Here is a 22712-nt window from a genome sequence, read left to right as displayed (position 1 = left end):
GAAACTCTAAGGATCAGGGTCAAAAATCACATAAAAAAATACACTCCTAATTACAGATTATTTTCTTGAGCAAGAGTTAATGTTCTGGGTTGGCACTTCCCAGAGAGGAGCAGATGGACCTAAACAACAAGAGATACACTTTTCAAAGGAAACCTTTAAACAACCATTTATAGCATGGCTCAATCATGTTTTCGCACATTACCCAGGGTCAAATGAAATGCAGAAGAAAGAACAAAGTCATATTTTCATATAAAGACAAAAAACGTGGTTAATGACAAAATTCTGAAAAGTAGGGTCCTGGATCAAAAAAAAAAAAAAAAAAAAGGAAGATGTAGCAACAAGAAAACAGTTGAAGGCAAAGATGGAACACAAAAACGTCAGAACAGAAACTGCTAAACAGACATAAACCATTTTAGGAGGAATATGGTCTCTGACAGTAAATAGAAGCTGAAGGTATGGATAAACCCACCATTTACTCCTCAAACACTAGGACATTCAATGGAAGATGAGCCTCCAAAAGCAACAGAGTCAAGTCAAAGAGGCTGAGTGTTTACAAATTTCAAAAAGGAAGCCACTCCAGGGAAGAACCACAAAAATAATACTGTTACTTAGAAAAAGATGCTTTGGATAACAGGAGTTAAACTGTAACAGGCAAATACAGAAACTTGCATTCCCCAAAATCCATCATCTAATCAACAGCAAAGTCTGTGCTGAGAAAAATTAATAAAAGGCCTATCCACAGCAAAAAGCAGCAGAACACATGGTCTGTGATCTGGCAAGCCCCAGACTAAAACTGATGCAGACATGACTGTGTAAGAATAACCAGAGAGGGAAAAAACATTTATTTCTTAAGCACTTTCCTGATCAAAGGAGAGTAGCTAAAAGAGGGCCAGACAGACAATTTGAGAGAGGGATTATGGAAGGAAAGAAACACAGGGAAATAAACTGCTGCTAACACACTGCACAGGGAGCAGGGCAGCCTTGAGACAAGGTAGGTAGGACCTCCCAAAAGTTTCCTGCAGGTGATGCTTGCCATCATACTGGCTGCCATACACACAGATGGCTCTTCCAACCTCATTCTAGACTAGAATTTCTCAGAAGTCAGCTACAGACAGTTTTAGCCAGTAGATTTGCATTAGGGGTTTTAAATCTATTTTCTTACTCAGGCTTGACACTTTCTCACCTGTGGCCTCACAGAAGCCAGAGAGAGAAAAACATGCCATGAAAAGCTACATTTCTCCTTAAAGGGATAAATGAGGCTGAATATTGGAAATTACAGAAAGACCTTTTTCTGTAGCAGGAGTGAAAAATTGAATTAGGTGACAGATCACAGGGCAAGAAATAGGGATCAAAAAAAACCATGACTTATCAAAACTCCACAGCAGTATTAAAGGAAGTAAGATGAGCTTTCCTCCCCCTATCACTTTGCAATAAACTGACAGAAAAGAAAATTATTTGGCCAAATTGCAAAGCAAATCTGCCCTATTTCCCAGGATGGCTCTTCCTGAGGTCCATGTGCAATGCTCACAGGGAAATCCTGCAGCTCAGGGCACTATCCCCCACCAGTGGTGGCAGGGGATGGTCAGCCATATGTAAGGGGGCCGTGGGGATGGGGAGAGGGCTGGCCAAGGGCTCATGCAGCACCCCCCCCCTCCCCCAAATCACCACCATGCAAGGCAGCAAATGCTGCTTGTACATACAGAGCTGCCCCTTTGCAAGCTGTGATGCAGCACAAAAGCTGCTTGAGCCACACAGTGTTCCCCCATCCCCTCTCATGCTGCAGCATTCAAGCGAGCTGAGGAGATCCAGAAAATAACAGAAATGTAAATTAAAAGGCTTTTCCCAACTGGAAAAGACACAGATTTTTACAATTACACAATTAGCAATAGAGTCCCCAGTCCCTGGTTGCTGCCTCAGATCTGTTTGACAACACCCCCTGTGCACACATAGGGAAGGAGCAGCATGGCTTTACAAAGGCACACAAGGCTCATACTACAATTTAAGAGCGCCAGAACCAAGAGAATAAAACAGATAATTACACCAGGGAGCTGTTAATTCCCCTGAAGTGTGTAGTATGAACTCTGCATACAGCATGAATCACCAGAGCCATAAAGCAGGAGTAATGCCCAGTTGTTCAAAATGTAGTGCCTGGATTCCTCCTTTCTCCCCACAGCTGTACAAAAGCAATCCATGGGGTACCACTCCATTTCTCCTTCCCTGCGAATGACCAATGTCTTACTAACTCTCCTCCTCTTCTAATTCCCAGCTCTGACCTTTTTTGTATTACCCTGGTATCAGTGGGTGTCAGTCCCAGACACACTCCTCTACCATACAATAATTTTCAGAGTAATTCTCATCTAACATAGCAGTCGGGTCTTACCCACGAAGCAGGTTTTAGCTATTCTTCACAGGTGGCCAAAACCTCAATACACAAGTGAGTGAACGCCAAAATAATGCTCACATAAAAATTACTCATGCATCTAAAATGCTACATAAGTCTTTCCTTCCAAAAAAGGAACTACAGCTATTTGGATTTAATTCAAGCAAACATCTTCAACAACAGATATGCCTTCTAGACAAAAGTAAAAATTTCCATTATAAAAGATCCAGTGATATTTTACCAGATTCGTCTATGAAGAATGACCGCTTGGAGGTAAACAGGTTTGATAATTGACATGGTTAGTCAAGTCTGAATGCCAGTATTCATCTAGAAATCAAAAAAAAAGGACATTGGAGCTTGTTTTCAAATTGAAAATACTGTAATTTTAAAAATTATGTACACATTTTGATGCAGCACATACATCCATGTTTTTAACTTTGGTTTCCCACATCTTTGTTTCTGTCGCATATGTTTGGTCTTGATAAAGACCAAAGAAAACAGAATAAAATTCTCCTGGACCAAATTCAACTCTCTTAAAGCAGGAACATTTCAGTCATATTCTCTGCTCATCTCTGCTGCCAATACATAAAAGCAAAGGGGGAGCTTCCCAAAACTCTGGCTCAGAGCCTGGCATCTAAAATGTCAAAGAGGCAAAGATCACCTCACTGGTCTGAACTCTGCTGCCTGGAAAGGTACAGCATTTCTTGACATCAACCCTAAGAGATGTAAGGCTTGAGTTGCTGTAATACTTTATGATGGATTTGATACATCATATTTCTGCAACCCACAGCATTAAAGGATTTAAAATATGTTGCAACATCACATTAAATAACAGGCCTTCGCAAGACCTAGGCAGCAACACATACTTTAGCATCTGCGTGCAGTGCTACTCATGCTGCATTTGCACATCCTACACAACAATTTCTGACTGAAGCAAGAAGAGATCATACACTTGTTTGAAATCACTGGTGATTAAATTATAATGAAATGTTGTCATTGTGTCAGGTTAATAATCTCAAACAAAACATGCAAAACATGCTGAAAGTTGTGGGTTTGGTTTTGTTTTTTAAATGATCATGGGGCCGTGACCCAAGTTTTCATTTTTCCAGATATGATGCATGAATTCAGAGCTTTCTTTTTTTGCCCTTTTTTTTTTTTTCTCAGGGGAGATGAGGGCACAGTGACTCATAAAAGGCATAAATGGGATGGAGAATTTAATATTAAAAGTCTACACTAAACAGTAACTTAGCTTCTTCGCCTCTCTACTTTTTAATATAGCTCATTAGTTACACCAACAGGGAACTACAGCCAGCCTCACATCACTAACTGATGGTATGTTCAGACTAGCTGGACAATAAACAGGCTCATTTTCAGCAAACTGTAACAGTTCTCCACAAATATGGCTAAAAGTGTGACCAATTATCACTAAAAGTATCATTTCCCTGGTATCATTCTGTTTACAACCTTTCTCTTTCACAAAACCACACTAATTGAAATTATTGATTTTTCCTCAGTCGATATATTTGCATTCTGTTTATGAACACATCAGCACAAAAAACAACTGGAGGATAACACCTAGCAACAGACCATAGATAGAGTAGAAGTTCATACACATACAACAGTTTAAGCGCAATAGGAATTTATTTAACGTAAGAATTTATAATTTGATTTATTCTTATGGTGACTGCTGCGTTACAGAAGTAGCAATTCATTGCTTACTAACTACAGAATCCAGGAATAAGCAGGAAGCTAAAGCCACCAAGGCTTATAGATTCTGACAGTCTTATTTCACATGATTTTCGATATGTCTGTAGGGAAGAGGAACACAAAGGTCCAACCTCCACAGCTCTTCACTAAGACATTGGGTTGCTTATGGTTAGAGGGGAAAAAAAAAAAAACTAAAATGTGGGGGGGTGGGGTAAAGGAGAAGACTGGAAGTTGCGATTGTGAAGGCAATATTTACAACGGAAGTCGGTTGAGATCCACACCTTGCAAAAACCCAGGGAAACAGTAACTTGGGGGACATTTTGTCATTTCGATAAACTAACTCTGATGTGGATGATTACCCTCTAGTTATCTACAACATTAACTATATTGTTACCTGGAACAATGAAGAAAGGACTAGTTCTCCTTTTCACAGTAGCACAGGACAGAACTGAGGAAATGAGATAGACAACAAGGACTCTGGAAGACATTCTCTAGAAGCTGATCAAATGCAAAGTTAGCCACTTAAAAGCTGTGGCTTCAGGGGAAACTGAGGCTACCTAACAGCTCCCTAGAGCTGTCACCGTTTAGAGGCTGAGTTCCTCCTTTGCTCTAGCCATACTATGTCTATCCCTGTACAAACCACTTTAACTCACTGTAAGGACAGGAAATATATAGGCTTTCTGTTGCTTCCTAGTGAGATATTCAACTCATATAGGCATACTTTACTGGTGCATGGCAAATCAGAGGTCAGCAGTGAGCTGGGAATGGGCAGCAGGGACACTCTTCTCAAGCACCAAAGTGAGCTGTTCCGGCAGTCCATCCTTCTCATGGAGCCACAGCTCAATACAATCCCACCTCAGAATTGGCACACTGGAACAGGTAAGTGCTTCTCAGACTTCACATGAGCTGTCTGATAATATATATACACACATATTTATATATATTTATATATACATATATATATACATATTTAAAAGATTATTTTGGTAGTGAAGATCAGCAATACAGCATCCAACTCAAACACCTGCAGGCAGTTTATCTCAACTGGGGATTAGTCACTTCACAGGTGCAAGCATAATGGACAATTTCAGTGCATTTGTACTCTTCCTAAACTAACTCTCCTTTAAACTTGAATGCTTCCCTACAGTGTACTGACAGCCCAGGGTCTCAGTAAGAATCAGCATGGGTCCAGCTCTGCATTCCCTAAAATCCATCTTATCTAAGTTTTCCATTATCTTTGTTTATTATTCCTGTGCAGCACAGAATCAGCTGCAGACAGGATCGTTCAACAGAAAGGACATAAGATTGCATGGTAGAAGTGGTCTAAAATGTAGACACATGCTGATAACAAAAATCTCATTCACCTAGGATAAGATGGTTTGGCCTCCCAAAGGAAAAAAACTAACTTAGAATGAAATAAATCCCTACAAAAAGACAACCCCAGAAAAAAACGTCAACTCCAATTCAGGCTATGTTGCTGTTATTTACATTTCCAGTAAAGTCAAACAGTGGTAAATTTGAACTGTGGACTACATAAAAAATCTTCTGCCTGGAAGATTGTGAACCCATGAAATTCAAACCCAAATGAAAACTGGTAATAAAGGAAAAAAAAAAAAACAGGCCATAAAAACAAACCCAAAAATACAAGCTCTCAAGTCCATTTCTAGCAGTGCTGTGATTACTTAAGCAGACATCAAGTGTGCTAGGTCGAAAATCAGAACAGCCTTCTTAAAGGCAGGCACTGTGAAACTTTTAAAACTATAATCCACCTCTGAAAATTCGTTAGAAAATTGTACTAACAAAACTCCCATGGCTCTAAAAACGTGAAGTGATGCATGACTGCAATGGAATTCTAAAACTGTCAACTGATTTGAAGGAGGTTTTACATGCACACACACACATATACATAGAGAGGAAAATTTTATATAGCTAAGTGATCTGTGGCATATAGCAAACACCTGAAGCTGAGAGAACCCACTCTCAGATTCAGCCGCTGATTCTTTTCTGACGATGCACAGCAATGTTACAGAGTCACATCCAATGAAAAGTGCTTTGTCAGCCTGGACTTTGCAAGAACTCATGAAAATGTGAAACCCATCCCATTACATTCATATCATGCTCTGTCCAGTGAAAAGAGCTACTATGTACTGAGGCACCTTTATTTCAAACAGCAGCATCTTGTGTACCTAAAAGCTCTTCCTGATAAACTAAAAGCCCAAAGCCTTGCATACAGTGAAATATTTCCAAAGAAGCTGGTGTTTTGTGCTCTGACACTCTGAAACCTATTTCCATAAGGAAAAGCTTACTGTAAAATAGTAAGGTGTTTCCAGCTTCTCCCCACTCTTTTTGTTGTTGAAAGAAGCAACAAATGAGAAGTCATAGTGAGCCTAGATCTATTCTATGTAGTGGTTATACCATCTTCTACTCCTTTCATTTCATATAAATTACACTTAATGCATTAAACACACTCTTGTAAAAGTAAATAAACACAAGTCACAACAAGAACACACACCCCAAAAGCTATTTGCCAGCAGTGAATTTCATTGTATCTCTTATGCATTTTATGGAACAAGCCTGAGACCTTAAAATGAAATACTAAGCATGCATACATATTTCACAAAAAAATACAGAAAACATCCAATTAAAATGCAGCAAGGGCAATTTGATAAATGCAGTGTTATTAGCATAAGCTTCTTCCCTTTTTAAAAGCTTGATTCTGCCATTCCTACAGACACAGGGCAGAAGATTGCTCAGAAAGCAAATACCTCTTTAAATCAATGGCACTTTTTATGAGGTAGGATACTGCTCAGCACTAACAAGAGTAATGAAATTGGCTTTTTGTGATTTAAGTGTGCAATATTAACTGAAGAAATAGGAGATTTATTTATTTTGAAAAAAATGAAAAAAAAAAGGAAAAGGAGAATACTGCTGCCTCTACCTATGAGCACTTTTGAGGTCAGTAGTCATAGAAATGGGTAGCTTTCCATCTTTTCACTCTCATCCTCTGCCTTGAGAGGCCACCTTTTAAACTAGATTCATTCGGTAGTGACACACCTCTATTTTGACTCCAGTAGCATTAGGAAGCAAAAAAAGGGTAGTGGGGAAGAGACTATATTTTTCAGCAGCATTCAGATACAATGGAAGTCCATTTGCCAAGTGGCATAGGACCAGATTTTCAAAGTTATAGATGTATCTAAAAGATTTACACAGACACTGCCTCAGGGAGTTTTCTCAAAGGCACCAACGTGAAATAGAAGACAAAACAACTCAGAATCAAAGTTAGTCTTCTTGGCTATTTGCTGGTAGTCCACTGCAGATACCGTCCTCAGAAATTACTGTGATCTACTAATTGCACAAATGGATTCATTACCAAACCATCTCTGCCCCATATCTGTTAGTTTATTGCCCAACAACCCACTACAATTGTCCAAATTCCTTAACCAATCCTGCCAAGTCAGTTCTCCTTAATTTTATGCGTTGTGTAAGTACAAGATACACTTCAAGTTTCTGCATACAGGGAACTCAGAATAGGTACTTCATTTCAATAATTTGTAAAATTGCATCACTGATTCATTTGTGCATGTCACTGAAATGGCTGAAGTGTCATGAAGAACCACAACATACACATATTTGGCAGAAGAACCCAGGAGCCATCTTCACAGTCTCAGAGAGAATATTCAGCTGTGGCATACTGAAAAAAAAGCCTAGGCTTAATGAGAAACTGTAGTAAAAGGCTCAGATGTCCAAACAAGTTTCATACCTGCATGGTTTTACATTATTCAGTTTTACAGAAATAATTGAGATAAATTATTACAGTGTCAGAAGTCTTATCTTCCCAGTATTCATACCACAGAAAGTCTGAAAGGGTTTTTACCTTGCCCTTCTCTGGACAATAATTTCACCCACCACCACCCCAGTCACGTGTTTATAATCTTTATAAGGATGTTGCTTTTACAGAGAGTCATACTGCAACAATCCATAAAGCAGCTAAGATTCAATAAGATGTTCTGAGAAGACCTCTTCTCCCAGATCAAAGGTGAGCAACCTAAGAGGCTTTCACTTTTCATCACTGTTCTTATGTCAGCAATAAATCTGCCAGAGTTCATGCAAGCCCTCCCTAATCCAATTTTAAATGAGCTGTTTTAAAACAGAGTAGGAGACAATTAACCACAAGAACTGCCTCTGGAAGAACAGATCAGTAATATCTTAAACCAACCCAGCTATTTTAAAATTGGACTTGTCCACACCTCTGCATTAGCAGAGATGTGCATCATGCTGCAAGAGCACATTTCAGAGAAGGTACATAAGCCACTTGGTTCCAATGAGTCACTTCAACGATATCTGTATAGTTAATGTAGTATAAACTGGCAAAGATAAAAATAAGAAAATATTTTAGGCCAATGCCAAGAAGTTTGGTAGTTTACACTGTAACTATGAAAAACAGAAATGGATTTGAAAATTTAGAATTAAAACCAGCCATAACTCACTTTGGTCTTAATAAAATAAAATATCCAAACAATTGATTCAAGGAAGAAAACAAACTTCACGATTTCTGTTCTGAAGTTCCTCTTTTGGCATCTAGAGAATCAGGGAAGAATACCTGTTCCATTAATATCCACTCATAGTCCCCCAAAAAAACACATTTTGTCCCCCAGTATTAAAATTCTCAAATAATTGGAGCAACAACAGCAACAGCAGCACAGATTATGTTTCTCTATCTTGTTGCTGTTATTAATTAAGTCCCATTTGCTCCTCCTGAATTGCTATTATTTAGTTGCACTGGATGGGTGTGTTAGAAAGTAATCAAAGATGCATCAACAGCTGTAGCTATAATGAAAATTATGGCAGTACATCAGAGGAACGGCAGCTGCTCAATTCATGCAAATAAGAGCTACTTGACAGTGACTATAATTACACAGTATGTCAAACAGCATAGCTGGAGTAAAAGTAGAGACTATGTATTTTAGAAAACCAAAAGATTTCCATTTCATTATGTTCACATCCCCTAAACTCCTGTTTAGGGATAACAAGATTCTCTTTCTGTCAATAGACTCACAGATACAGAAAGGTCTACTAAGTCTCCCAGGTGTATTCTCCTGTCAGTGCCACAGCTGTCAAACACAGTACCTCTCTGCATGTTTACTAGGCATTTATAATACAAACTGTACTCAGAGGCCACAGTCAGAGCTGGGGTTTCAGATGTGTAGATATGAAGAAAGATCTGGCCACATCTAGTTTCAAAGTAAAGGAAGATTGCTTCCAAGTGGCTCAGACAACACAGATACCATCTCCTCTATCCAAAGCCTGTTCCTGACTCCTGGAACAGCGCTGTAATATTCTAGTTTACTTTGCTTCACATTACTTTTGTGTAAGTACTTTGAGCTTGTCCTGGACAACTTATCTCTCACTTCAGGCACCAAGGCCGTCTTAAAGAGCACATTTCCTTCTCTTGCATAAAAAGTTCACTAAAACCTCCTCATTTTCAGAAAGGCTGCACACAGTGCTTATCCTATTACATCTGCAGGCTGTTTGCACATTAGCAACTGTTTAAATAAAGTGACATTTTATTGTTTCAGTTTCTTCCAGTTCCTGTTCTGCATTCAGCCTCTTTAATTAAAGCCCTCTGGTTTTTGCTAGTTGGTGGCAAATCCCTGCACCTGCATGGAAAAAGAATAGGAACAGAACTCATTTGCTTTCCTCTGCACCTTGAACTCGCTTGAAAAACTGTACAGCACAAAGTTATGTTACAAATAATAAACCTAGAACACAAAATACCAGACTAATGGAGAGGTTTATGTATTTATTTTTACTTATGTCAGCCACATAAAGAAATAAGGGGGTATACAATTTTGTAGTCCTCTTGCCTCTCATTCAGGGGTGAGAGGCTGGACCTACTTGGTATATAACACAGCTGGCTGCTAAAATTCCTTACTGCTTTTGTTTTACACAGTGATTCAAACTGTATAACTTGGCAGCAAATACTCTTTCCTCTGCACTATCAGCAAACCCAAAATTCCTTTTTCCCTGTGAAGTCTGCTGACAAAGCCCAGTTCCAAATGCCTTGGAATTCAGGTACATGAATCCTGGTAAAAGTGGTAGCTCAAGCTCCCCACATTTCATAGGTACAGTTATCAAATCTATGGTCCAAAATGGCAACTACTCAAATTGGTGATATTACCTGAAATCACATGCCGTGGTAAGCTCTGCTCCTCCTCCAATAGCTTTTCCTTGGACTAGTGCAACACTGATCAAAGGCAATCTACACAAGAGAGTTTTGCAAGCAAAATTCATGCTTTTAGTCCTTTACAAATGACAGAAGAATTCAAGCAAACCATCTCTATAGTAAAAGTTCAGAAAAATACACTGTTCAAATTCATTTAAATAACTACATCTTTGTGGCTAAGCAGCACAATACCAATTCCAGTTATGCCAAAATGAGTCTTCTGTAATTGGTATGGAATCCCAAAATGAAACAGTAAGACAGATGTATTAAATAGAATCAAAGTAAAGAAGATCAAGTACTGTGTTATGAAAAATACCTGCTATAGATTATACCAAAAAAGACTATTTGCAAGAAGGAGTGACAAGACTCTAAGTCAGTACACTACAGAAAATAGTAGAAAGGGACACAAAGAACTGTAGGGCTGGGTTATCTAAAAAATAATGAGATTTAGCATGACATCTTCAGGAATTTCTTCAAACAGCACTACCATTTCAGTCATCAACAAAACTTTTCTTTTGGAGGACAAATCCATCCTTTGAGGATAGCAGCAGTAAGTTACCTTTGATGGTGTTGTATTTTATCATGTTCAAGGTAATTTAAAGGACAGAAGGAAGGAAGAATATGTAGGGAGAACCACTTTCCCTACTGCCATTGTGTAATGAATACTAATGAACAGTGACTGACTTCAGATGATAAGGTAAATTCCTTAAGAAATTAAGACAATTAGTTAGTCCCAGAATTTGCATGCCCATACAGCTGTTTTGTTCACTTACCAGCTGCAGTACACTTCATACAATACATGGCACAAGTAAACCCACTGGAAGAGAGTAACCTCATTTTTAATGTGGACTATGGGGAACCAGAAGATATGGGTCCAAGTCCCCCCCATCCACAGGCTGATCCTCTTAAGGACCATATATCAGCCTCGGCTCTCCCTGAGGCAGACTGGTCCCATCAACAATAAATGTCCCCAGACAGCAATTCAGTGCTCCCTATGAACTGTAGCTTTAATGTACTCTAAGTCAAACCACCTCTGGTAAGGGCTTAATCTTCAGGCATCTTGGTCCTCTTTGGTTTGCCCCATGAACTCTGATTATACAGAGACCAATTTATACAAATGGATTCTAATCCTGAGGATTCCTTAAAAAACTAGTACCATTAAGTCTCCAATCTCCTGCACAGTTTTACAGCATAATGTTAATTCATAACACTTTCTCATATAGATTATTTGAAAACAAAGAATATTTATCTTCAAAGAGCTCTGAGCAGCAAAAAAGACAAACTGTACCACACATGGATTTAATAGAAATGTTATTTCTTAAGGGAAGCTAAATCTAAAGGAAAGAAAAAAGTGTTTTTCAGAAGTACCAGATGGTAGAACTGAATACATTCCTCTTATGAAGTGGGAAGATTAAATAAATATATTAAATAAATGTTACCTGCGTAGGCTGCATGAGCTGGCCCTGGCTGTTTTTTAAGAGCTACTGATTTCCACTGAGTTACAGAATATAGCTTTAGAAATACTGAAGGCCTACACTTGCTTAACTCTATGTATATCCTGACCCTCCACATATAAACCTATAGGGGTCTTTTTCTGTTCCAGTCTCTGGCAAGTCTATTAAGCTATTTATTAATTAAGTTATTAACTATTAAGTTGCAAAATGTCAAGGCCTAATTTAAATCCATAAATGCCTACCTGACTAACGTGTAAATACAAGGTCTGGGATTCAAAATTACATACTTGAAACTATGTATTTAAATTTAAACATAATATTAAAGAGTTAGCCAACATGTATTCCAATAATTATAATTAATTCATAAAGAAGGGTAAATAAAATATATTACCTCATAAGTCTGGTTAAGGTGTTTTGCATAAACATGCACATATTCATCCCATCCTACAAAGAATAGGAAATTAAAACATGTTAAGTGACCCTGATGTGGTTAATATTGCCTGAATTCCAGCCCAACCCCACTACGTACAAACAGAAAACCTGGTCTCAATCTGGTGAGAAAAAAAAATAAAAAAATTCAGAACTCAATCAATTTATGTGAACTTCAGTTATAATTAAACCACAGCTAAAGTAATTGCAATACTGAATTCCCATTATGTGAAAATGTACATAATTTCCTCTTCTTACTCCCAGTTAAACACCCATAAAGTTGAGCTTTAAAAGTCTGTGTAGGACTACAGAGCTTTGCATACCTTTTCCTGTTCCAAATCCACAAAGTTTTAGACAATATACAATTTATCAATTTCCCAACTTCCCTTTTTCTAGTTTTGGCTAACAACATTTCAGAAAAAGCAAACAAAAACCCAAACCAAAACAGAAAACAGAAAGAAGATTCTTCTTATTTCGCTCCTCTATGTTTTATGTCAGCTTGCAAACAATAATGAATAGGCTACAATTGTTCTCTTCTAGTACAAGAACTAAGGGGCTTCAAATAAAACCAGTTGCTGTATTTCTTCATACAACAGGCAGTTAAACAGTGGCACTTTGCAGCAACGCATTACAACCTATATCAATTCAAGAACAACTAGATACAGTCAAGACAGAAAAACTGACAAAAGGTTATTAAATACAAGGTAAAACCTTTGGCTCCAGATGTCTTAGTCACAAATTGCTGCGACTAAGAGAGTATTTTCAAGAAAAATTATTCTCTATCTCCCTTCCCTGTTCTTATATTCTTTCTCAGACATCTAGTATAAACCAGGAACTTGACAAATGACTGGGCTAAATGACCCAGTATGGCCATGTTCATATACATACGGAACTATACATGTGCCATCTAATCCAGATTAAATATATATATGTTTGGACACTGTAGAAGCAAAAGCTCCTAGTCAATACCAATTTCAGCATTTCTTTCAAAAAACCAAATGAAAACCTCAAAACCCTCAACTGAAAAAAAAACACATACACACCCCCTCCCCCCTTAATTATTGGCAGCAAGAAAAAGAACAGAGAAACATCTCGACTGACATTTACTGATTTCTAAAACGCAGTTTTACAGGGGTTGTTAAGGTAAAGAATATGTTTTAGGTAAAAGCTCCTGACTCATACCTCAGTGAAAGAAAAAATACGCAGTAAGTCTTCAGTACATCATGGAATAGGACCTTGAAATAATAGTAAGTCAACTTCAACTGATTTATTGTCATTAGTCATGTGTTCCCAAGACCTACTCTACGTAACACCAACCAGCAATATGATGTCCAGGGACAGATCTCTGGCAGACTGAAGCTGCCACAACAGTCGCTACTCAGGAACCAGTGAATTCAGTTTCATTACGTTAAAGGCCTGCTTGAAAATTCCAGCACACATTGATTTACAGAGAAGCTTTTAGTTATCACTGTAGCCATCTCCTACAACCATTGGGACTAGTAGCAATATTTCCATTCCAAATTAAAGAACAATCAAATCCTCCATGACAGCTGTCTTAACAACTGAGTCAAAAACCCACACAAACATACAAGATACCACCTCTTGGACATGGGCATGTGCAATTTCCATACTATAACCATGAGGATGAAGCTGCAAAAAAGCTCTTCAGAGAAAATAATTTTTCATTTCATCACATCAGAGTCCTTGCATTCAAATTGGCCATCTCAATTCATACCAAAATCCAAAATGGTAATTAAAGATTAATGCCAGAACAGACCAGTTTAATAAATGCAGTTATAACTGAACAAACAAAAAGAAAGATCTTAATATTCTCATGTGGTAGAGAGATTACTGTGTATTGCATGGGAAAAATGCCGGCACAGAAAGCACTCTGAAAAAAATAAATCACAATTACTTGAGCTCTGGCCAACATACCCTTCAAACCTTCCTGATAAGTATTTTATCTGAATAAGAGAGGTGCTCACTGGAGTCTAGTGGAATAATCACATTTTCAGTTCTAATACCATCCTTGGAGTAAGAAGAAATCTAATAAGCAGAAACTGAGGTAAAATACAGTATGCACTGCACTTGGAAGAAAAGGATTAATAGTTTGCACTGGGGCTAGGGGAAGCAGGGAACAGGAAAGTCACCTTCATAAAGTAGAAAACTATACTTCTAGCTCTTTTTGCTGCAAGAGCTTCGAGTCCATTTTTACTGCAGACAGTACAGCATTTCCAGATCATCTCCAACTGCTCAAAAGGCCACCCTCTGTGGCTTCCTGCTTGCAAAGTCCTAGGGCTTCTAGACCCAGGAAAGTGAAATTCTCCTTTATGCCTCTTCCTTTTCAGCTGTCCTTTCAAGAGCCTCTCCTGCTTTTCAGCTAGATAGCTTTTCAAGTCTCACTCCAGAAAGAGGTTATTGCTCTTGAGAGCCAGGCTTAGAAAGACAGAAAGAAATATATACATAGTAAAAAAAAATAAAAATTAAAAGTCCACTATTAATTTGTGTTCTGTGATTTGGTCACATAATGTTAGCACTCACCAAAGAAAATCAGGCGGAGGACCTGGGTTTGTTTCAGGGTTAGGAACAACTGAACATGGGAGGAGGATGAAGAGGACAAAGAGGAAGAGGAGGACGAAGAGCCACTAGGGGGCATGAAAATCCTTCAGCATTCTTGGCCATTATTCTGCCTTTCCTTTATTCTCTGCCTTGGCCATTATTCCCTGCCTTTACAGGGAAGGACAAGCTATTGCAGATTATGAAAAATATAATCTTACCTCAAACAATTGGTTGAATAAAATAAAGGTGTTTTCTGTAATTACTAAAAGCTATGAGCTAAAGTAGCCTTGCATAAAAATAAGGGAAAAGAGTAACAGTTCAGGCACAAAGCTATTAACTTGTGGTTTTGGTTTTAGGTGTTTTTTTTTTTTGCCTTAGGGATGCCTGTGAACAGAAAACTTAACCTAACGCTCTTTTAACCTGAAAGCAGACAAAACTCTCTCAACTGAAGCAAGTTAGAGAGCAGTGCTCTGTAGGACTAAAGGACAGCAAATGCTATTCCTTATTCTATGAAAATTTTACTTAGTAAAGATCATTAAATCCCACCAAACAAATGTTTTAAGAGTTGGCTAGTGTAAGTAAACTTTCAGTTCAGAATAAATAGTTTAAACTCTCCTAAGGAAGTAGAAAGCAACAGTTTAACTATTCTTGGAACATTTTTGTTGACTTTTACACTCTCAGTACTAGCATGAGATTTGGATTCTTTGAAAAGAATTTTCAACAAAGTTATTTTTAATACCTATACACTTCATTCTGCCCAGTACATCTGTTATGGACCCTAATCCTTACAAGACCCCTCTCTGCCACTGCAGTGGTTCCAAGTAATTTGTATAAACATACAGACAGAACACCAAATGTCAAAGAGAGTAAGGAAGCAGAATCACTGAAAATTACTGAATGCAGAAGTCTGAAGGGAAGCCTAGACTGCAGGTAAGAATTGGCCCCATGCTTGAATGCAGCTCCTTTCTGTTACTATAATTCTAAAATAAGCTGAAAACTTCAGATTAAAAAAAAAAAAAACAAACAACCCAGAACAACAAAACCACACACACAAAAAAAAAACCAACCAAACAAACAAAAAACAAAAAACCCAAAACAACACAAAACCAAAATCACAGATGCATTTATACTTTTTAAATAACCGTGCCTATATAGAATCCAAATGAAAACTCCCCATTTATATCTATAAAGCATAGTATCTCCACATTAAGAAAAGCATCCCTCTTACGATGTTCCACGAAGGAAACAAAGCCTCCTATACCTTCTGAAAACTGGACCATCTGATTTATTTTAATCAGGTCATAAATATTTAAGACATTGCGACTTCTATGATATTTAGTTTCATCAACAGAAACAAATCATCACCAAAGACAAAATACCAGATTAATCAGTTTTGAGTTGGTGCTCTTACTGGAAGGTTCAATCGAGCTGTGTGTTTAAATCCTGAAACTGGTCACAGAAATGCACCAGGATGCCAGTTTCCACAATGACAAACCAGGATGTAAGAGCAGCACAAGAAGACACCTTTTCCCTGCAGTTGATAAAGTCCTATTTCAGATGTTGCCAAGAACCACATATTAACCCATAAAAAGAACTGCAGCACATGTCAAAGTTGTCAAGATGGGTGTCATGAGTGAAAAATTGCCATCAAAGCCTGACCTCTTCAACCCCACAGTAACACACATAACACACCTGACTGAACTACAGCACAAGAATTGCATCTCTCCTTCCATTTTATGCAGGTCCAAGTGCAGTTTTGACAAAATTCAAACCTTTCTGTAACAGCAGCCACGCTACTTAAATTTGGTTTTGACTTAACAATATATGAGAAATGATTACTTGTATCTGCAGCTAAAGGTCAAACTACTGAAGCACAGCTTATCTTATGTGTGAATTCACCATACGCTGCTCTGAGAAACTGAAATGATACTTTTAAAAGGCTAAAAAGAATATATAATGTAGGAATTCAGAGTTATGAATCAATTACAATAACACTTAAGCCATGGCTTAGAGGGGCTGCCAGCATTTTTTTCAACCATTAAAAGCTCCATTCTGTGACTTCCATGTAAAATAGCAGCAGCAGCGTAGTGCAACACCTCTTTCTGAAAAGGATCTCAGAATATCAGAAAGCTTATTTTTCTCAAAAAAATTAGTTTGTATCACTACTTGCCTGGGAGTTGGATAGGGCTTTGACAACATTCAAATCAGATCCTGAGCAAAAGGTGTTTCCTGCACCATAGATAATAAGGCCTTTGCCATCTTTCCAGTTTTCCAGTTCTGTTACCCTCTCCTGAAGTTCCAGCATCATAGTACCTGTCACAAGAGGGGAGAAGCAAAATGTTTAACAGGAAATTATTATCACCATTTTGGTTTATGTTACATTTTTTCCACCATCAAAACCAAGTTATTGTTAATAAGTGATGGGCTTATAAACACAAGGGAAAGCACACAAGCACTGATGTATATATTTTTTTCAAGGATGTACTTCCCAAAATTCTGAAAGACATATGAACTTATATGTATCCATCTATAACTGTCCAGGTAGTCATTTTGTTGTTACTGCCATTTCACTCTGCCCAAAGAACTGGCAGAGTACAGAAAAGAATCATGTGTAAGGTGGGCTCAAGTTACAACCAGTCCTAAAAAATGGCTAAGGAACAAATTAGATTGGAGGCCAAAGACATTTAGAAGTATCCATCTGTAAGAAAATAAAGATATATTTGAAAATAGGTGCAAAGCGTCTTTTATCTTTTAAAAAAGAAAAAAAAAGAGATCTTTCTAAAACATCTTTTGATTCCCTCTCTCGTACCTTTCTAGAAAGCCTCTCTTTACAAAGTATATCATAGGGTCCAAATACACGGATTGTACAGTACTAGCTTTTTATTTCTAGCTTAAACATAATATTTTTGTATGTTCACTTAAGTACCCTTTCTGACATGGAACTTTAGAGATTCCTGTTTCTAGCTCATCCTAGACTGTAGCATATTCCACATCAACTGAGCTTACCCAGCATTCACTTCAAGCTGTTCCTCTTTGAATGCCTATGACTCTATTCAGTTATGGTAAGAGGAAACATTTATAGAAACTAATTTCAGAAACAGGCTACATACAGATGACACTTTCAGCTTTACACTCTCTTGACAAGAATTTAAATGGACAGGACTACTTTCTTCAGACAGAAGCATACTTCAGATTAGTACCCTGAAGGGCTCTTTCCTTTTCTGCCAGGAGTGTTGTGTTTTTGACCCTATGCCTGCATGCACAGAAGTCAACCTGTTCTGAAATTGCCTGTTAGCAGCCATTCTCACATGGGAGATTTTTTTTTTCCTTTGTGTTTGTTTTCCTTACAGTTCTTTATGAAGAAAGCTTCCCAGCACCAGGGCAAGAGTTCAGTCAAGCATTTCCACCTTAAGCTTGGTCTCAGCCACTAAAATAGCATATTCTAACAAAGTTCCTGAGGAGGGCAATAATTAAGTGGATATCACATATTACATACCAGGATGACATTGGTTTGTTTTTTTTTTCCCCACTGTCAGGTCCAGACTATGATCCTCTAAAAAATCCCAGCACTTTAACCTGTTCCTTTTCCTCCTGTATTTATAATTTGGACATGGTTTTTGTGTGATCACTTTAAATTCCATTCCTCTGTTCCAAATAATAATCTTCTTGCAAGCAAGCTCTTCTAATCTGTAGTCATCTAACAATTTCAGCATTTCACCTTCTATTTCATCATCCAAGCCATGAATGAAAATACTGAGTAGAACTAAACCTGGATAAGATTTTTGTGGGTCTGCAATTGATGTACTTTCCCAGCCTGACAGTATACTCAACAGTGACTTTTCTGCATATGCCGCTGTTTAAAAAGGTGTGCAGGAACCCTATGGATTGTATATTTCCCAAGTTTTCTTACAAGAAAGGTATTTGAGCTGGCACCCAAGATTTGCCAAAATCAAGATACAGCGCAACCACTGTTGGTGATGCTTTTAACAGTCAAAGCAGTGAGGTACTGAAGAGTCTTTCCACAGAGTATTATGAACCAAAAATCTAGTCAACTCAAAAATGGAGTTTACAAAGAGGTACCATATGAGGCAGTTACATGCAACAGCAGGGGACAAAAGAACCTGTCCCACCCTCCTGGGAGAGGATCCCTTCCATTACAGACGATGCTGAACTATTATTTTGCCAATAGATACATGTCTGATGTAATGAGGAGGACACAGTACTAAAGCAAATCCTCATTCTGACAGTCTTGGTCCTTCAGTATTTAATACCAGTAAGTTTGTGCAGCACTAAACCTACTTGGAAAGATAATTTGTTGCATCTTAACTATAATCTGAGAATAAATGTGTTAAAGTCAAGTCTAGAAAATAAAATTATCACCATTATTACCTAATTCCTGCTGGCTAGCTTCCTTCTTTTTTTAGTTTAGCATTTAGATTAGCATTTGTTCCCAAAGAGACCATTTCAAACAGGTGGCTATCAGACTCTAATTAAGAAGAGAAAAAAGGCATAACAACAAGGCATAACAACCTCCACATTGCCCATTAGCAATTTGCCAACAATTTTGTTCTGCTTTTGGTTCTGTGAGTTGCTCAAGCTTAGAATAAACATAATTCCTTCGAGATAAAAAGCTGCTCTGTAAAGTAAATGCCTGGCAAATAGGATTTCTCTCAACAGTTTAATGATGTTTTGCAGCTTTCTAAAGGAAGCATACATTTATATATACATTCACATCTGCCACTATCCAGAAGCTTTGAAACACAGAATTAACAGAACAGAATTTATCTGAGTGGGGTAATCTACAGGCTCTGGCTGATGAAGGTCTGCTGGGGCAATTCAGGGGTTGCACATCCCATCATTTTTCATACTTCCACCACAGTGGCCAAGTGGCCAGCATGATTTTGTGTCTACTCTCCCTCCTGTAGCAACAAAAGTCTCTAGCAGAGGCACATTTTAGAAAGAAGCAGTAATCTCTTGAACTGCTATAGCAAGATTTTTCACAGCAAATTTTTGCGTCTATTACCTAACAAAATGGAGTACTGCTCTCTACACACTACTGTAAAACAGAACTGCCTGATCCCATGGTTCATTTGCTATATGCTAATCAGGGTCTGCACTAGAGAAAGAATTATTAATTTCCTCACAGTTTTTTATAGCTCTTCTTTGTTACCAGAGCATCTAATTCACATACACCAATATGTTAGTTTCACAGCAGTCCTATAAGGAGAAATGAAATTATTTTACAGACCTCTAACTAAGATATAGGAAAAATATTTGCTAACTTGGGTACCCAACATGAGATGTACAATATGATTTCAGTACATTAACATTATATAGCCCTTCATATGGTTAAAGCACAGGTACCAGCGGCCTAAATAGCAGCGGTAACTGCTCAGCACTTCCAACAAATTAGTTGAGCTCCTTCTGCCAAGCACTTAGAAAACAGAGAACATAGTTGTAATTTTCTATGGAAGTTTAGTTTAAGCAATCTGACTTGTGTTACATTTGATCTGAATAACACACTGGGCTTCCACAACAAAATAAGCTAAGAGCACACAGTCTAAAGGCTGCACATTGCACAGCTCTGTTTCGACTGAAAAATAAAACCCAATGTGTTAGAAGTAACAACAATGTAACTATGATTGCACAACATCATGCATGCTGACCGGGAGGCCTGCAGAAGGAGAATCCCCATGCTAACATCTTTTAGCTACAACTTCTCAAGTTAGATAATGATTTTATACACAAGCTTTTACAGGGAAACAAGAGAAAAGGTAGACACATCTAGATGCATTGACACTCATTCTGTTGTTCTCTTAGGTTTTCTTCCTTTCAGCTAACGATCATTAGCAGAAGTAGACTGGCATTCTTCATGTAAACAGCTCTATGTTTTGCTAGTGGGTTGCAAACATACTTGCTGACAGCAAAGGAACTGTGAGAACTGGGCAGGAAAATAAAACAGGAAAAAAAAGAAATTAACAAAATGACACAAATTATCCTTTTCAAAATATTAAGAGATAAGGGCATTCTTCCAGTAAGGCTTATGCACAGCTCCAGCTCAAGTAGATGCAGACTATGAACCTGTGCACTTACATCTGAAGAGAATGGCATAAATTCGAATACTCTAGACAGTTAAGGAGAGATGGCAAATACCTTGGAGGTCAAGATCCTCTCATAATACAAGATTAATAAAATAGGGCACTTGGTTTTGATAGTTAAGTATTGTCCAGTATAAAATCATATTAAATATGATCTCAGCAGCTGAGAATAGCCAGCTCATCTGATCTTAATTAACTAGTTATGGGTATTTCGGACATAAAACAAATGAAGAAGAAATGGAAACCAGTCTGAGCAAGTGGAAAAGACCAAATTACAGAAGCTGAAGTTTACAGGGAAGGCTTTAGGTAAAGAACAAAGAAGTAAAGCCACCCTTTCTACAACACCTACAAAACAAAGATGGCATCTTCTCAGCCCCTTAAAAATACCCTTGTACGTTCCCAGAGCAGTAGCAACAGAATGAGATACAAGAAAGGGCACAGTAGCAGAATTGTACTGACTGAAAAAAAATGTTCTACCAGACTGTCCCTGTATTGTTGAGAATTTCTTATATTCATATGGCAAAGCTACTATGCAGAACAGTGGGCATTTGCTGCACATCCGGATAAAACTTAAACATTTCTTCTTTCAGTTAAGGAATAGTAACGCACAGCTTTTCATTTTGTTTAGGCAAAATGCTAAAATGGGTAACTGAAAGACAAAAAAAAAAACCCAGACCAAACCAGCACCCCCATTAACTATTTAATACCTGTAAATGCATTCATTAGCTTCGGGTTGTTCAAAGTAAGTATTCCAATGCCATTGTCTTCTTTGGTAAGATTGATGGATCCACCAGCAAACTGCTGAAGTTTCTTCTTTATCAGTTCTTCCTGATAGCCATGAGTCTGGCTATACACTGACATCCTTCTCTGCTGGAGTATCCTTTCTTTTGTAGTTTGAAGTAAATTCTTCCACATAAAAATGACCATTTCTGGAAACAAGGAGGGGTTAAATATTTGAAATCCACTTCAGTCTTCTGACAGAGAGGGAAGTTAATGTAAAGGTGATGAAATCATAGAAGCCTACACAAATCACTGCAGACTGTATTTGCAAAATTCTTAGTCTGAATTACTCCACAAAGTTAATAGAAGATTTATGAAGTGATTTTATTAGTTTAGTCAGAAATTAGCATCTTTTAAAATATTTTCTTGTAAAAATTATTTAATTATACTATTTAAAATACTTTATTGTAAAAATTACCCAAAAGTATTTGTGTGCAGAACTCAAAAGACTCAAGAACTGTAGTAAAATTCTTATGTATTCCATTAGACCGACTTTGTACTAATCTTCCAAAAACTCTCACCCCCCCCACACCAAAAAAAAAACCCAAACCACCCAAACTTCCAAACTCACACCTATGCTGGAGGAATAATTATATCAAAACCTCTAGTTTTCAGGATCTGGATCTCCTGTTTCTCAGTTAGCAACTATTACAGCAAAACCTTCCTGAGAGAAATACTTGAGGAACACACAAATTAAGAACTGAAGACCATTCTTACACTGAGGTCCATCCCCTGTCACCTAATTCCATTAACACATTTATCACACTCCATCTTAAACCTAGTTAGTCTGAATAGCCCTGGTAGCTATATGCTTTTCTGAGTCATTTCAGTAGCACTTTGAAGTGGCCTTTCTTGGACACAGAGCACCAGAACCTGTGCAGTACTTCAAGGGAGGAAAAGCATACAACAGTATTATATATATATAGCATCACACCCGTCTTTTATATAAGTACATAATAGTGGTGAACTATTTCTATGTACCAGTACAGCCATGGCTTATTCCTCTGCTATTTCCACTCTACATTGTAGAGTGTATTAGCAAAAAAACACAGAAGTCATCAAATATTATTCTTGATCTGTGG

The 22712-nt window shown here is 37.8% G+C and overlaps 1 protein-coding gene across 1 annotated transcript in view; it reads right to left on the bottom strand.

Annotated features, from left to right (window-relative positions):
* ECHDC1 (ethylmalonyl-CoA decarboxylase 1) overlaps positions 1–22712 on the bottom strand; it is a 30214-nt gene that overhangs the window by 6916 nt on the left and 586 nt on the right. Inside the window, exons 2-5 of the mRNA XM_062632357.1 lie at positions 21558–21779; positions 16923–17065; positions 12156–12208; positions 10266–10346 (exon numbers count right to left, since the gene is read on the bottom strand). Coding sequence (XP_062488341.1) covers positions 10266–10346; positions 12156–12208; positions 16923–17065; positions 21558–21777 — 497 coding nt within the window. The 5' untranslated portion in view covers positions 21778–21779. The remainder of the gene's footprint in view (positions 1–10265; positions 10347–12155; positions 12209–16922; positions 17066–21557; positions 21780–22712) is intronic.

The sequence above is a fragment of the Pezoporus occidentalis genome, unplaced genomic scaffold, assembly GCF_034315485.1.
Source record: "Pezoporus occidentalis ecotype Australia unplaced genomic scaffold, CSIRO_AGI_Poc_V1 ctg39, whole genome shotgun sequence".
NCBI lineage: Eukaryota > Metazoa > Chordata > Aves > Psittaciformes > Psittacidae > Pezoporus > Pezoporus occidentalis.
This window is presented reverse-complemented; position numbering and strand designations above follow the sequence as displayed.